At 46.5% G+C, this 15,078-nt stretch overlaps 1 protein-coding gene across 1 annotated transcript; it reads left to right on the top strand.

Moving 5' to 3' along the window:
- Positions 1-13,463: 13,463 nt before the first annotated feature.
- Positions 13,464-14,829, top strand: LOC120700712. The gene is made up of 2 exons (XM_039984951.1): positions 13,464-13,479; positions 14,231-14,829. The coding sequence occupies exons 1-2, from the start codon at positions 13,464-13,466 to the stop codon at positions 14,827-14,829; spliced, it is 615 nt and encodes a 204-aa protein (XP_039840885.1).
- The last annotated feature ends 249 nt before the right edge of the window (positions 14,830-15,078 follow it).

Raw genomic sequence — 15,078 nt, 5'->3', positions numbered from 1 at the left:
GTCTTGACATAAAATTGAGTTGAATACCGAGATCGCCTTTTTGAATAATGAAATTGAGGGGCCTCTTTTGACATATGACCAAATGAGCGATAATGATCTATTAAGCTGCACAAACTCATTAGTCACAATAATGGTTGTCATTAATCACCGAAACATACCTTGAGGGCCTAGATGCTTACAATCTCCCCCTTTTTGGTGATTGATGACAACACAAACATAAATGACGAGAGAGCGAGAAAGATAAAGCAGGATAAACACAAGCGAACTCGAAAAGAAGGACCAAAGAGCTCAACGGCTCAAACGAAATTCATAGATATGTCTCAAAGCACGGCATACTCAAGCGACAAAAGTACATATCCATGAACTAACACCAAATGTGATACAAAGAATCAAAGTCCTGATAACTACGAGCTCTCTCTAGCTCTACCCTCCCCCTAACTCTGGTGCTCCCCCTAACACCTCTCCCCCTTTGGCATCAAAGCACCAAAAGGCGAGCTACGGGTCGTGCTGTCGTGGTACGGCGACGAAGCGGTCCGGGTCGTCGTCGTCGGACGGAGAACTCTCACCCTCGGTGACAGACGGAAGCTGCTGGTCTGGGTCTGAGCTCACTGGGGGAGTAACTGTCGTGGAGGCTCTCGTGCTGGCACTGCCTGGTAGAGGATCCGTAGAAGTCGTAACCGGGTCAGCAGAAGAAGTATCAATATCTGAAGAGGTGACTGCTGAGGCTGCCGGCTGCGTCGACTGTGGAAGCAGGGACTCCTCTACTGCTCCTCCCCCTGAAGGTGCTGCCTGAAGTGAGGAAGGGAGGGCGACCGACTGAACCGCTGACGGTGAGTCCTGAAAGAGTGTGGTCGCCGGCAGTGGTGAAAAGAGCGGACGACCGGCAGACCCAAAGAGTGCTGACATCGAGAACGTGGTCTCCGGTGTCGCTGTAGTAGCTGGGGCTGCAGTAGGAGCTGGAGGAGGAGGAGCTGGTGTGACGGCAAGCTGAGGTGCTCCAACACCCTGAAGGCCTGGCTGTCCTGGCTGCTGCGGGGCGAGTCCGGTGTGAGAGTAAAGCTGTGAGATCATCCCAAACATCGCCATCATCCCCTGTTGCATCTGCTGAAACTGAGCGTCTGTCCTCTGTGAAACTCTGTCGATAAGCCCGACAAAACGCTCCTCGGTCGCAGCCCGCTCTCGGGCGGCCTCTCTCTGTATAGCAGCAAGCTGAGCCTCGTGAGCTCTCCTGGCCTCCTCCTGTGCAAGCCTGTCCTCCCTCTGCTGGGTCACGAGCTGCTGTAGTAGTGAAGTGAGCTCGGACGGCTGAGTCACCTGAGACTCAGAGACTGTAGCAGCTGCTGAAGTCGGAGGAGCTGGCTCTCCTGAACCTCCTGCCTCGTGATCGTGACTGGCTGGGGCAGCTGAAGGAAAGTACTCAACGTCGTCGGAGGAGTCTGACTCAAGCTCAGACCAGTGAATCTCATCATCTCCCCCGGGAAGCTGTGCCTCTGCTGCTAGGAGTGCCTCATCCTCCTCTGCCACTCGTGCCTGAACCTCCGGTGACAGTCGAGCCATCGCTGCTCTATCTGCGTGTCTGCCCCTCCTCCTGTCCTGTGGAGCTGTGGGTCGGTAGACAGGGAACCTGGGAGCCTCGTCGTGACGGTAAGGGGCACTGATGGGTGACTCTGCTGGCACTATCATAGAGCATATGTAACTGATCCAGTGCGCATAGGGAAACTGTCGCACCACACCCATCCCGTCTGTGATCACATCCTCGATCTCAGCCAAAATAAAGTCAACTATATCAAATGGCTCGTGAGTGAGGATGTGTAGGAGCAAGAGCTGCTGCAAACCTGTGAACCCCTCTGGGTAGCCACTCCTCGGTAACAGAGTCCTCCGGAGTGCCATGTGAACAGCGTAAGCCTCTGGGGTCAGCAAGCTCGGCACTCTGGCGTAAGAGGCTGGGAACGGCTGGCGGAAGCACTGAGTGATCGCCTCGTGAGAAGGAGCAATCCCGCCAACCATCGCCCTGCGGGGTGGATCTGAGTCCCCGTAAACCCTCTCGTGCAGCGAGACGTCGACCAGGTCAACTCCAAGAATACCAGCAATGGTCGCCCTCGACAAACCAAAGTCCTGCCCTCCAAACATGAAGTGCACGGCTCTGCGCTCGGGGGCTATCCAAGCTGTAGCGTAGAACACTCTGACCCAGTCCTCGATATAACGGTTCTGCTCCATCTCTAGCAGTCTGGGCAGACCTCTGAAGTGAGCAAAGTGTGCTCTCACATCTGCTCCCCCTGCGGCTGTCCTCAGTGAGACCCAGTCAAGAACCCTGTGCTGAAAGATCCGGTGGCCCCTCCGCTGGAAAGTCTCGTAGAAGCTGGCCTGTAGCAAAGTCCAGAACCTCCTGTCGACTCTGCTGTCTCGGGTCACTGGGAACCAGACCTCCTCGTCAACACTCCACCTGAGCCTCTTGACCTTGGCCGCATTGGCTCGGGTCAAGTTCTGGAGCATCACACCTGGCTCCAGACGCACAACAGTGTCCATACGGAACACTGCGCGCTCGGCCTCTAGGGCCTCGGCTCTGCGAGCTGCTGCTGCTGCTGCTGCTGACCTGCGGGGCTCCTGTGGCTGGTGTCCTCCCCGAGTCCTCGGTCCAGTGCGACGCTCTGTCGCTGCCGGGGAACCTCTCTCAGACGATTGCTGTGGAGAACTCTGCCCCTCTGACTGTGCTGCCTCTGAGTCAGAATCTGCAGCTGTATCTGACTGATCTGACTCTGCTGTTGCTGCTGCTGCGGCTCTGGTGGCCCTGGCACCTCTCACTCTACCCATGCCCCTGCCTCTGCCTCTGCCTCTGCCTCTGGGGTCCTCCCTGATCTGGAACGGACGAGCGCGGCCTGATGCCTGCTCCTCGGCGGCCTTGGCCACCATCTCGGCCCTCTCGGCCTCCTTCTCTGCACGAGTCCGCTTGCGAGCGGGCTTCTCGACCACGACCTCCTTTCCCTTTCTCTTCTCGCGACCCATCTCGAACAGGCAAACGATCGAACACTTGGTGTGCACGGATCGGCTGCGGCTGCGGCGTGAAAAAGCGAAGGCGGCGCGGCTGCGTGGGCTGCTCGATGTGTGGAAGCTGCGGCTCTGAGCACGTGGATGGCGTGGAGTACGGCGGCGCTTGGCGATGGAGACTTGTGCGGGCGGCGTACGGTGCAAGCGGCGGCGGCGGCGGCTACGCGCGCAGGCGGCGCAAGCGGTTGCGCGGGCGGCGCGGTGAGAGTGCGAGACCGGCGCACGGTGGTGGCAGCGCGAGCGCACGGCGGCGGTGCGGAGGGAAGGCGACGGCGCGATGGGAGCGAGTCGGGCGGCGGCGGCGTGAAGGAGTCGGGCGAAACAGAGGAGGAAGGAAGCCAGGCGTCCGCGGGCAAGACACATATATGACAGGTGGGCCCGCGATTTTCCTTAACGCCGGTCGATCCGACGCCTAGGGTTTGAACGCCGGTTGATTGCGTCGGTGTAGTTCACCCGAGACTCTACCAGATCTGTTTTTGAACGCCGGTTGAACCGATGATGTCAAGAGTGTACTCGTCGGTTGATAGATCAAAACACCGGTTGATTGCTAGGTCTGATTTGCATTTACTATCACCGGTTGATCCGATGCTCTGACTTTTGTATACGCCGGTTGAACGCCTGAAACTTGACTGAACTGAGACAAACTTTAGTAACGCCGGTTAATCCGATGGGTATAGATCCTTTGAACGTCGGTTTAACCGGTGAAGGCAAAAACCCCACACTCAGCTCACTCTTCTATGCTAAGTCCAATAAACTTATAAGATTCAAATAAACTCAAGTTAATGGACTTGCATAGGCGACTTTACCCCTCAAAATAAATAGGATAGCACACTTGCTTAAATAAATTTCTTTTCAAACACAAGGAAAAGCCGCAAGAGAGACAAAGCGCCAAATAAAATGTATGAGCCATGTCATAGGAATATTGAAGATAGAAAACTTCAAACTCATCATGACATTGCTTACTAGGCAATGACGCACCTAACACTTTGCTCTTTTCACTTTTCATGAATTAAGATCTTGTATATGAAAACAAGTCTCATTTTCATCAAGTGATCTCCTTTGTGACCCTTACGCATGCAATGATAATGCAAGCTACAATCACATGCGAAAGTAAAGTAAACATGAAGTGCACATCTATATGACAAGAAATGCATAACAAGAAATTAAGATCTACTTGTCAAGTTTGAACCCACGGGAAGCTTCTTCATGATGAGCCTTTCTACAAGCCTAGAGGAAAAAAAAGTGGACCACCACCTCTAGCTAAACCCTTGCTCATCACTATCTTACCATGGTTAGACAAGTGTCCTATATGTATGCATTTTTCTATATGACATGGCAACTTACATGATGTTTGCCGCATCTAACACATTAAGCTCATTCCTTAGCCTAACAAAGGTACTCTCGTCTAAAGGTTTTGTGAATATATCCGCCAATTGCTCCTCGGATCTCACACCTTGAAGGGAAATGTCCCCCTTGGCTTCGTGATCACGCAAGAAGTGATGGCGAATATCAATGTGCTTTGTGCGAGAGTGTTGAACCGGATTCTTGGCAATTTTTACGGCACTTTCATTGTCACAAAGGAGTGGGATCCTATCTAGTTTCACACCAAAGTCCAAAAGGGTTTGCTTCATATATAGGATTTGGGCACAACATGCACCGGCCGCTATATATTCCGCTTCCGCGGTGGACAAGGCCACGGAATTTTGCTTCTTACTTGACCAAGAAACTAGAGAACGCCCAAGCAAGTGGCAACCCCCGGAGGTACTCTTGCGATCCACACGGCTTCCGGCAAAATCCGAATCCGAGTATCCCAAGAGATCTAAACTAGCGCCTTTGGGGTACCACAAGCCTATGCTAGGAGTGTGCTTGAGATACCGAAGGATCCTATTCACAGCCGAAAGGTGTGACTCCTTTGGGTTAGCTTGAAAGCGGGCACACAAGCACACACTAAACATTATATCGGGCCTAGATGCGGTAAGGTAAAGCAAAGACCCTATCATAGAACGATAGAGGGATTGATCAACCGGTTTACCGTCCACATCCAAGTCGAGATGCCCATTGGTTGCCATGGGTGTCTTGATTGGCTTGCACTCATCCATCTTGAACTTCTTCAAGATATCTTTAGTATACTTTTCTTGATGGATGAATGTCCCTTCCTTCATTTGTTTGACTTGAAAACCAAGGAAGAAGGTCAATTCGCCAATCATGGACATCTCGAATTCCCTAGACATCATGGTAGCAAACTCATGGCTTAGTAAATCATTAGTTGAGCCAAAGATAATATCGTCAACATAAATTTGACAAATGAAAAGATCCCCGTTGACGTCTTTTGTGAACAACGTGGTGTCCACCCTCCCGATCTTGAAGCCTTGCATGATTAGGAAGTCACGAAGCCTCTCATACCAAGCCCTTGGAGCTTGTTTGAGCCCATAGAGTGCCTTGTGCAACCTATAAACATGGTTAGGATTCCTCGGATCTTCAAACCCGGGAGGTTGCTCAACATAAACAAGTTCGTTAATAACGCCATTTAAGAATGCACTTTTCACATCCATTTGATACAACTTAATGTTATGATGTGAAGAGTAAGCAAGAAGGATACGGATAGCTTCAAGTCTTGCGACCGGAGCAAAAGTTTCACCAAAATCCAAACCTTCGACTTGAGAAAACCCTTTTGCCACAAGTCTTGCTTTGTTGCGTATCACCACCCCATGTTCATCTTGCTTGTTTCGAAAGACCCACTTGGTGCCGATGATGTTCTTGTCTTTCGGAGGAGCTTCGAGGACCCAAACTTCATTGCGGGTGAAGTTGTTCAACTCATCTTGCATGGCCATCACCCAATCCGAGTCCTCAAGCGCTTCCTCTATGCTAGTGGGTTCAATACAAGAAACAAACGAGTGATATTCGCAAAATGAAGCATGTTTAGAGCGAGTTCTTACTCCCTTTGATGGACTACCAATGATTTGACCAATTGGATGATCCTTGGAGATGCGACCATGCTTCACTAGCGGTACTTGCGTGGATGCTTGTTGGGGTGGATCATGTGTGACTTATGCTTGTGGTGGAACACTTTGCTCTTCTTGTTCTTGGACTTGGGGTGTTGGCGTTGGCACATCTTCTTGAGGTTGCGTATCATCTTTTTCTTGATCTTCATCCATTTGGGGCGCCGTGGAGGTGCTTGGTGTAGTTGAGGAAGGTCCTCCCCCTTGATCATTGCCTTTATGCACCTCTTCCGGCTTGATATCCCCAATGGACATATTCTTCAAAGCTTCATCAATCTCTTCATCACCTACATTTTCATAGCCAACAACCTCCTCTTGGGAGCCATTAGATTCATCAAACTCCACATCACATGTTTCTTCAACTAACCCGGAGGTTTGATTGAATACTCTATATGCTTTGGAGTTTGATGCATAACCAAGAAAGAAACCTTCATCACATCTACTTTCAAACTTACCGAGCCTTTTCTTCTTATAGATGAAGCATTTGCAACCAAAGACTCGAAAGTAGGATATATTTGGTTTCTTCCCGGTGATGAGCTCATATGGAGTTTTCTTGAGGAGTCGGTGAGGATACACTCGGTTGGATGCATGACACGCCGTGTTGATTGCTTCCGCCCAAAACTTCTCGGACGTGCCATAATCATCCAACATTGCTCTTGCTAGGGTGATGAGTGTCTTGTTCTTTCTTTCCACCACTCCATTTTGTTGAGGCGTGTAGGTGGCGGAAAACTCATGCTTGATGCCCTCTTCATCGCACCATTCTTCAATCTTCATGTTCTTGAACTCGGTGCCGTTGTCACTCCGGATCTTCACAATTGGGGAGTTGTACTCCCTTTGAGCTCTTCTTGCAAATGTCTTGAAGAATTCCGGAGTTTCACCCTTATCGCCTAGAAACATAACCCAAGTGTAACGTGAAAAATCATCAACGATTACTAGGCAATAGAGGTTACCACCAATGCTCTTGTATGTAGTTGGACCAAAGAGATCCATGTGAAGTAGCTCGAGCGGCTTGGAGGTAGACAACATCGTCTTGATGGGATGATGTGTTGCAACTTGCTTCCCGGCTTGACATGCTTTACATAGCTTGTTTTTGTCAAAGGTGACGTCCTTCAAGCCGGTGATCATCCCTCTCTTGTGGGCTTTCTTGAGGTTGCTCATGCCAATATGAGCAATTCTTCTATGCCAAAGCCACCCAAGAGAAGACTTGGTGAAGAGGCATGTCATGGTGCTTGTTTGCTTTGAAGAGAAATCCACTAAATAGATGTTGACATGCCTAAACCCCGTGAATACCATTGACTTGTCTTCTTCAAGAGTTACTACAACACCATTCTTGTCAAAGGTACACGTTAGTCCAAGATCACACAATTGAGCAATAGAAATGAGATTAAAACTAAGTGCTTCTACAAACAAGACATTAGAAATAGATAAATTTTTAGAGATTGCTATTCTACCCAAACCTAAAACCTTTCCCCTTGAGTTATCACCATAGGTGACGTGTTCATGATCGCCGGGGTCTTCAAGGGAGGTGAACATGCTATCATTGCCGGTCATATGTTGAGAGCAACCGCTATCTAGTACCCAATGTTTTCCACCGGCTTTGTAGTTCACCTACACACATGAGAATTCACTTTTGAGTTTTAGGAACCCAAACAAGCTTTGGGCCTTGCACATGTGTGACAAGAGCTTTTGGGACCCAAAGTTGCTTGTGGAGCTTTTTCTTTGACTCCTTAGTGAGTTTGCCAATGAATTTGGCCTTCACCTTGCCCTTCACTTTACTCAAGAGAAAATGGTTATTTTCAAACATTGAAGAGTAATTCTTGGGTAAAGTGGGAAGAGGACGTGATGGTAAGGTGCACTCCCTAGTGTGGTGCCCGGTGACTTGGCAATGTTGGCAATATGAACCAACTTCCTTGATGAAGCTTATCTTGATCTCCGGAGAAGGAGTAGTGCCTTGATTTGGCTCCGGAAATGAACCAAGACCTCTCTTGCCATAGTCACGTGCATTGTTGAAGAGAATTTTCTTGTGGATGTATTCTCCTCTTGAGAGCTTCTCCACACTACTCTTGAGGCTTGCAACTTGATCCATCAATTCCTTTTCCCTAGAAGGTGCAAGCTTGGGCAAAGCATTAGTAGCATTTGCATTAATGAGTAGGTCATCACATGAAGTAGAAGCATTGACCTTCTCAATAGTTTCATGAGCAAAGTTTTCAAGACTTGGGTCAATTGCTTCATAGGCAAATTTAAGTTCTTGATACTTATGAGCCAACTCCCTATGCTCTTGTTTAAGCTTTTTGTGGCTCTCTTCAACTTGCTTAGCAAGTACAAGTGACTCATTGTGCTTTTTGAGCAAGTCATTGTACTTGCCAAGCAAATCGGAGTGGGCAAGCTCTAACTTTGCACGAGTGCTCTCAAGAATCTTGACTTTGCCCTTTTCCCTCTTGATGACGGATGTATACTCATTAATGAGGTTAGCAAACTCATTAGGGTCAAGCTCATCATCACTATCATCTTCACTCTCACATACCTTAGAGTTACCTTTGGCCATGAGGCACATTGGAGGTGGAGGTAGTGATGGTTCTTCATTTGTGAGGGCGATGGTGACTATGTCTTCTTCATCACTTGAATCTTCGCTTGATGAGACATCGGTCACCCACTCTTGTTTTTCCACCAAGAAGCTTCTCTTGGTGTGCCCTTTCTTCTTTGGGAAGAGCTTGGTCTTCTTGTCATGGCTCTTTTTCTTCCCAAGTCTCTTGTTTTTGTTCTTCCTTTCTTCTTCTTCATCATCGCTTGAATCATGGCGATGCTTGCTCTTGTGATACTTGTTTCTTTTGTCCGGCTTGGGGCAATTTGGACGGATGTGACCTTTTTCTCCACAATTGTAGCAAATTTTGTTCTTGACATCCATTGGCCGGAACATTCCCTTCTTAGAGTCAAAGTTGAACCCCTTCTTGTTGATCTTGTCATTCAAGCGGGTGAACTTTCTCATCATAAGAGCAAGCTCTCCATCATCTTCAACATCGGATGAGCTTTCATGATGATCATCTTCTTCATTGCTTGAGCTTGAATCTTGCTTGATCATCTTGAGCTTGCGGGCTTTGTTTGCCTTGGTCTTTAGAGCAATTGATTTGCTTGAAGTTGGCTCTTCGGACATACCAAGGATACTCATCTCATGAGCGCGAATTTCGCCCACAAGTTCTCCTACTTCCATTGTGTCAAGATTCTCCTTTTGAAGCATAGCATTGATGATGTTATACTTGGGCTTCGGGAGGAGCATGAGAATCTTGCGATTGATGGAGGCACTGTCAATTTTGGATATTTCAAGTGCATTAATGTCCTTGACAATGACATTCAAGCGAGAGTACATATCATTGCAATTTTCATGAGCTAGCATTTTAAAAGAATCATACTTAGCTCTAAACAAGTGATATTTTTGTTCACGGACTTTTGTGGAGCCTTCATGAATTTCAATTAGTTCTTTCCATATATCACTTGCTAAGTCCATGCCATTAACTCTAGCAAAGACTTCCTCACTAATGGCTTCGAAAATTGCATTTCTAGCCTTAGCATTCCATTTTAATTGTTCGGTGGTGGGAGTTCCGGTGAACCCGGTCTTAGTTGCCAACCATACTTCGGGGGCAATCGCATCAAGGTATGCGGCCATGCGAACTTTCCAATAGGCAAAGTTCTTGCCCTCGAAGTGAGGCGGCGAACCACCCATCTTGGCCATAGCTCTAGGCGGTGAAGCCTAATGATCCAAATGAGCAACGAGGCTTTGATACCAATTGTAAGGATCGATGGACCAAGAGGGGGGGTGAATTGGGCCTTTTTCAAATTCTAAAACAAAGTAAAGCAACCTTATCCTATGCAATGCTAGTAGGGCACCAATTCACCAACCGGATAACTAAGCTACTAACACAAGCTAAGAGAGCTAAAACAAAGTAAAGCCTAGCAAGGTAGAGCTAAGTTATGATCTCTAAGTCAAGCACATGAGTAAATTGCATGAAAGAAAATGCTTGAATGAAAGGAATGGACAAGAGACAACCGGATTTTTTTCCCGTGGTATCGATGTGTTGGCACACACCCCTAATCCACGTTGTGACACTCACAAAGAGTATTGTCACCTCCCAAGTCACCGAGATGAGGGCGCTCACTAAGAGTCTCCGTTCACCATCCCGGCGTGGTGGAGATCAAGCCACGTACAATCTTCTTCTCCGGGCTCCCACAATCCTTGGCAAGCTCCGCGAGAAACACCTCGATCACCAAGATCGCCTAGGTGATGCCAATCACCAAGAGTAACAAGCTAAGGCCTTCACTTGAGCAAGAACCGATCACCAAGAACGGATGCACACTAGCTTCTCTCTACTCAAGTCCTTAATCTTGCTTCTTGATTGATTGAATGCACAAGTATGTGAATGATGAAGCTCAAGGTGGCTCTTGACTATGGTATGAGTGTTTGGATGTTGCCTGGTGTCAAGAGTGGGCGAAATGACCCATTGGAGGGGTATATATAGGCAGCTCACACAAATAGAGCCGTTGGAGAAAAGCTGTCAGAAAACTGCGTAGCGCCGGTTAATCCGACGTACCCCCCATTGTCATCGTCGGTTTAACCGGTGAATGTAAACTGCCTCTTCTGAAAACTAGCCGTTACAACTGGGGCAGATTAACCGACGTAGCATCGGTTTAACCGGTGAGTGTAGTTGTCCACTGAACCACTGAAAAATCAAGTCTCTGGACAACTGCACCGACGTTAACTCAAACCTATCGTCGGTTTAACCGGTGAGTACAACTTTTAAATTCCTCTGAAAAACCATCTCACTGGTCAATTGCACCGATGTCTTGATTCAAACAGCGTCGGTTAATCCGGTGAATAGAACTTGAATTTCCCTGAAAAAACCAACTCTGGACCAATGCACCGACGTTAAATTCAAACACGTCGGTTTAACCGGTGTATTGAATTTGTCCAGACTCTGCTGACTTCGTTTAACCGACGTATAGAAAATTGAGAGCGTCGGTTAAACCGGTGTATAGACTTTTTCTGATTTTGTCTTTTCTGATTTGAGTCTTGAATGAAATCCAAATATTCTTGAGATATAGTTTGAGAACCACTTATTTGAACTTCTAGAAACCTGAGTGACCATAGTGTGCATCCATTTTCAAATGATCATGTCCATGCTCAAGTTACTTAGCCTTAACCCCTCTTAATAGTGCGATCACTACAAAACTATAAAACCTATACTAACCTAAGTGTCCTTCTCAACCTTATGACACTTAGGACTAGAAAGATCCTTAGTCTTGACATAAAATTGAGTTGAATACCGAGATCGCCTTTTTGAATAATGAAATTGAGGGGCCTCTTTTGACATATGACCAAATGAGCGATAATGATCTATTAAGCTGCACAAACTCATTAGTCACAATAATGGTTGTCATTAATCACCGAAACATACCTTGAGGGCCTAGATGCTTACACCATGGCCTCCAACACATGAAGTTCCTCCCCCTGTACACGAACGTAGATCCAGAAAAGAGAGAAAGGGAAAGCCAAGAGGTTCGTCGAGCCATACTACACCACCTGCAGCACCACCATCTGTCAACTGGGATGACGACCTAGATGATTTCATGCCATGATCTATAACATATGATGTTCATCGGTTTAAGATGTATTCGCATTTAGTATTGTTAATGTTGTATTATGCTTGTATGTATGTCTCGTACCTAACTTGCATTCACTGGATATGTACATAATGTCGAGTTTGAATCATACTTAGTCGTAATGGAGCATCGAAGTATAAACATATCGTCTATTGTATGTAATGGAAAATACGAGAGTGATCAGAGGCGAACGTTGAAGTGTATAAATAAGCAGTCCACAGCTATCTCATTACAAATAAACATCAGATATATTTAACCACCCCTAGGGCGTCGGACCCTCTTAGCCCTCTGCTGGGCACGGACATGGCCCTCGGAGCTTTTCATGTCACTAGAATACTAAAAAGCACACATTTAATTAATATAACGATAAGAAATAAGAACTAAAAAATGCATTACATAATGTGAACCATCAAATTTTACATCATAATACAACGATAATGAAACACACATCACACATGCAGTGCCATGGCAGAACAGATCACGATAATGAAACACACATCACTTTCTACCTCCCAATTAACAAGAGACTGGACGGTGATCACATGTGTCAACGGATCAACACGGAACCCACGCTGCAGCCACTTATATATGGAACCAAAACTCCTTTCCAGAGGTTTATCTATGAGGCTAGATGTGCACTTAAAGGCAGAAAGATCTACTCCATTTGGCCCATACAAAACATTGTAGTCACCATAAAATACTTGAAACTGCATCTTGCTCGACATATCTGTATATCACATAATACTTATCGAGTTATACTCTTTACTTCACTACCTTATTCAATAATTCGTAAAAACTAAGTATGAAATTCAACTACAACGTATAAGTATTCATAACTATGTGATGACACTCAAATTCTATACTGCATATGCCAAATTTTATTCTAAATAATAATTAATTTATAAACATGTCTCTAATAGTACTGCAATTGTAATAATAAATGCGTAGTACTAATTTTCTAAATTAATTTAGTACTACGTAATTACAAACTAAAGTATCATTAAACTCCTACTTAAATGGTTCTACTATAGCACTAATTAAATTAAATTACTCACCCCTACTTAAATTACTCCTACTTAAATGCGTAGTACTTAAATGGAAAAATATATAAACTAAATGTACTAACCTGCAGATCACAAGTGCTGAATCCGGCAGGGCTTCGCCGTTTCCCTTCTCCTCACCCCTCTCTTTTTTTCAGGATTTTTGGTTGAATTTTCGGGCTGAAATGAGGAGGGAATGGGGGTCGGATCCTTATATAAGGGGGGTACCCCGGTCGCCCGAGGGGGGGTGACAGGCCCCCCTCTCGCCCGCGGGGGGGGGGGGGGGGGAGGGGGGACAGGCCCCCCTGCCGCGCCCATGGGCGGGGCCCAGTGGTCGCCCGAGGGGGGGGGCGACAGGCCCCCCTGTCGCTCGTTGGGGGGCGGCATGCCCCTTTTTTCCCAGGGACCTCATTGCAAATTTGAAGAAAAAAATTACACTTAGGGCCTGTCGCCCTATGGGAGGGCGACCGGGGGGTATTTTTGAAATATTTCAAAACAGACATATATTTTTGAAATTTTTATTTTTTTAAATATAAAAAAGAAAAACGGCCAATGTAGGAGTAGCAAACACATTTTCCCTGGGTGGGTCGTTCCGTTTCTGATTTTCTTCCGGGCATGAACAAGGGGTGAGCGAGTGACCACTTGAAACCGCACGGCTTGTGCCGTTGTGCGTGATTATCCGCTTCCCAACTGCTTTCGTCCCGGACGAGGACTGAGCGTAGCTCAGATGGCTCGCTCGCTAGGTGCGCGAGTGGCCGGGCACATGAGCAGACAACAATGGAGAGCGGCAGCTCGGGGCTGGGAGAAAGAAAGAGGAGTGAGGCTGCTAGATTAGGATTCTTAGATAGCAGCTCACCCTATTTATATGGCACTAAATCAGTTTGTAACCGTTGGATCATGATGAAGGGTCCAGATCGCCTCGCGTCAGGGTTTCCGCGGGGCGGGCCGAACTGGGCTGTTTGCGTGCTTATGGGCCGCGCACGCGGGTGGAATTTCGTGTGCCAAATTGAGTTTGTGGTCTGCTTTATGAGTTTTAGCCCAGTTTCAAGTTATAAAGCCTTTTTCTTTACTATTTTTTAATGTTTTAAGCTTAATTTAATTGCTGCTTATGTTAAAGGCTTTATTTATTTATTTCTGTTACACTTAATTACCAGCATTATGTTTATTTATTTTTCCATGACTTATGTAAATGCTTTTAATCATGTTTTAATTGCATTTATTCGCTGAAAATTATGTTCATCCACCATAAGCAATTAAGATGCACTCTATTTAAATAGAACCATCGGGAAGTTTATTTAGAGCACTTGTAATTAATTCTGACCATCGTTGATTTAATTATGAGTTTTAATGATAAATTTTGTTTGTTTTCCCCATCGGTGATGCAAATTGAAATTTATGTATGATTTTAATCAGACCATCGTAGGGTTAATTTCATACTTCTTATGCGCATCTTAATTGTGAGTTTAATGAAGTTATTGTTCTCATGATTTTCAGTGAACACTGTGACGGGCTACCTGAAATCCATTGAGCCCCTGAATGGCACCAACTATCCAAGCTGGTATAAAGATGTTAATGTTGCCATTGCTGTGTGCGAGTATGATCTCGCCTTACGTCAAGACAAGTCAGTAGAGCCCGCTGATCCCAATGGTGATCGTACTGCCATTGAGAAGTGGGAGAGATCAGACAGGATGGCCAACATGATCATTAAGAACACGATCACTCCGGCCATATGTGGTGCTATTCCTGATAAGGACCAGGATGGTAATGATCTGAGCGCCAAGGCATACCTTGCCAAGGTGGAGGAGAACTTTAAGAGTTCTTCCAAGACTTATGCTAGCACCATGATCATGAAGATGCTGACTTCACAGTATGATGGGCAAAGTGGAATCAGTGAGCACATTATGAGCATGTGTGACATGGCAAATAAGCTGAAGACACTGCATATGGCTATCTCTGATGGTTTTCTAGTGCACTTCATCATGACTTCTCTGCCTGTACATTACAATCACTTCAAAATAAGCTACAACACTCAGAAGGCGACTTGGAGCATGGCTGAGCTCATTAGCTACTGTGTTGAGGAAGAAGAAAGGTAGAAAGCTGAAAGGATGAAGGATGCTGTCAACATGGTCAGCAAGCGCTTTGGGCGTGTTATCATGAGCAACACTCCTAAGCATTAGGCTGAGTCTGGCAGCAGCAGGCAGCATAAGAGAAAGTTTAAGGGCCATAAGAGTAAGGCCGTGTCACATAAGAAGACCTCTAATGAGAGGCTGTGCAAGTTCTGTAAGTCACATAAACATGAGCAGAAGGATTGCCATGGATTTAAGGAGTGGCTTAAAACAAAG

The sequence above is a fragment of the Panicum virgatum genome, chromosome 3K (genome assembly GCF_016808335.1).
Source record: "Panicum virgatum strain AP13 chromosome 3K, P.virgatum_v5, whole genome shotgun sequence".
Classification (NCBI taxonomy): domain Eukaryota; kingdom Viridiplantae; phylum Streptophyta; class Magnoliopsida; order Poales; family Poaceae; genus Panicum; species Panicum virgatum.
The sequence above is the reverse complement of the archived record's forward strand: the minus strand, read 5'-3'. Positions and strand labels throughout refer to the sequence as shown.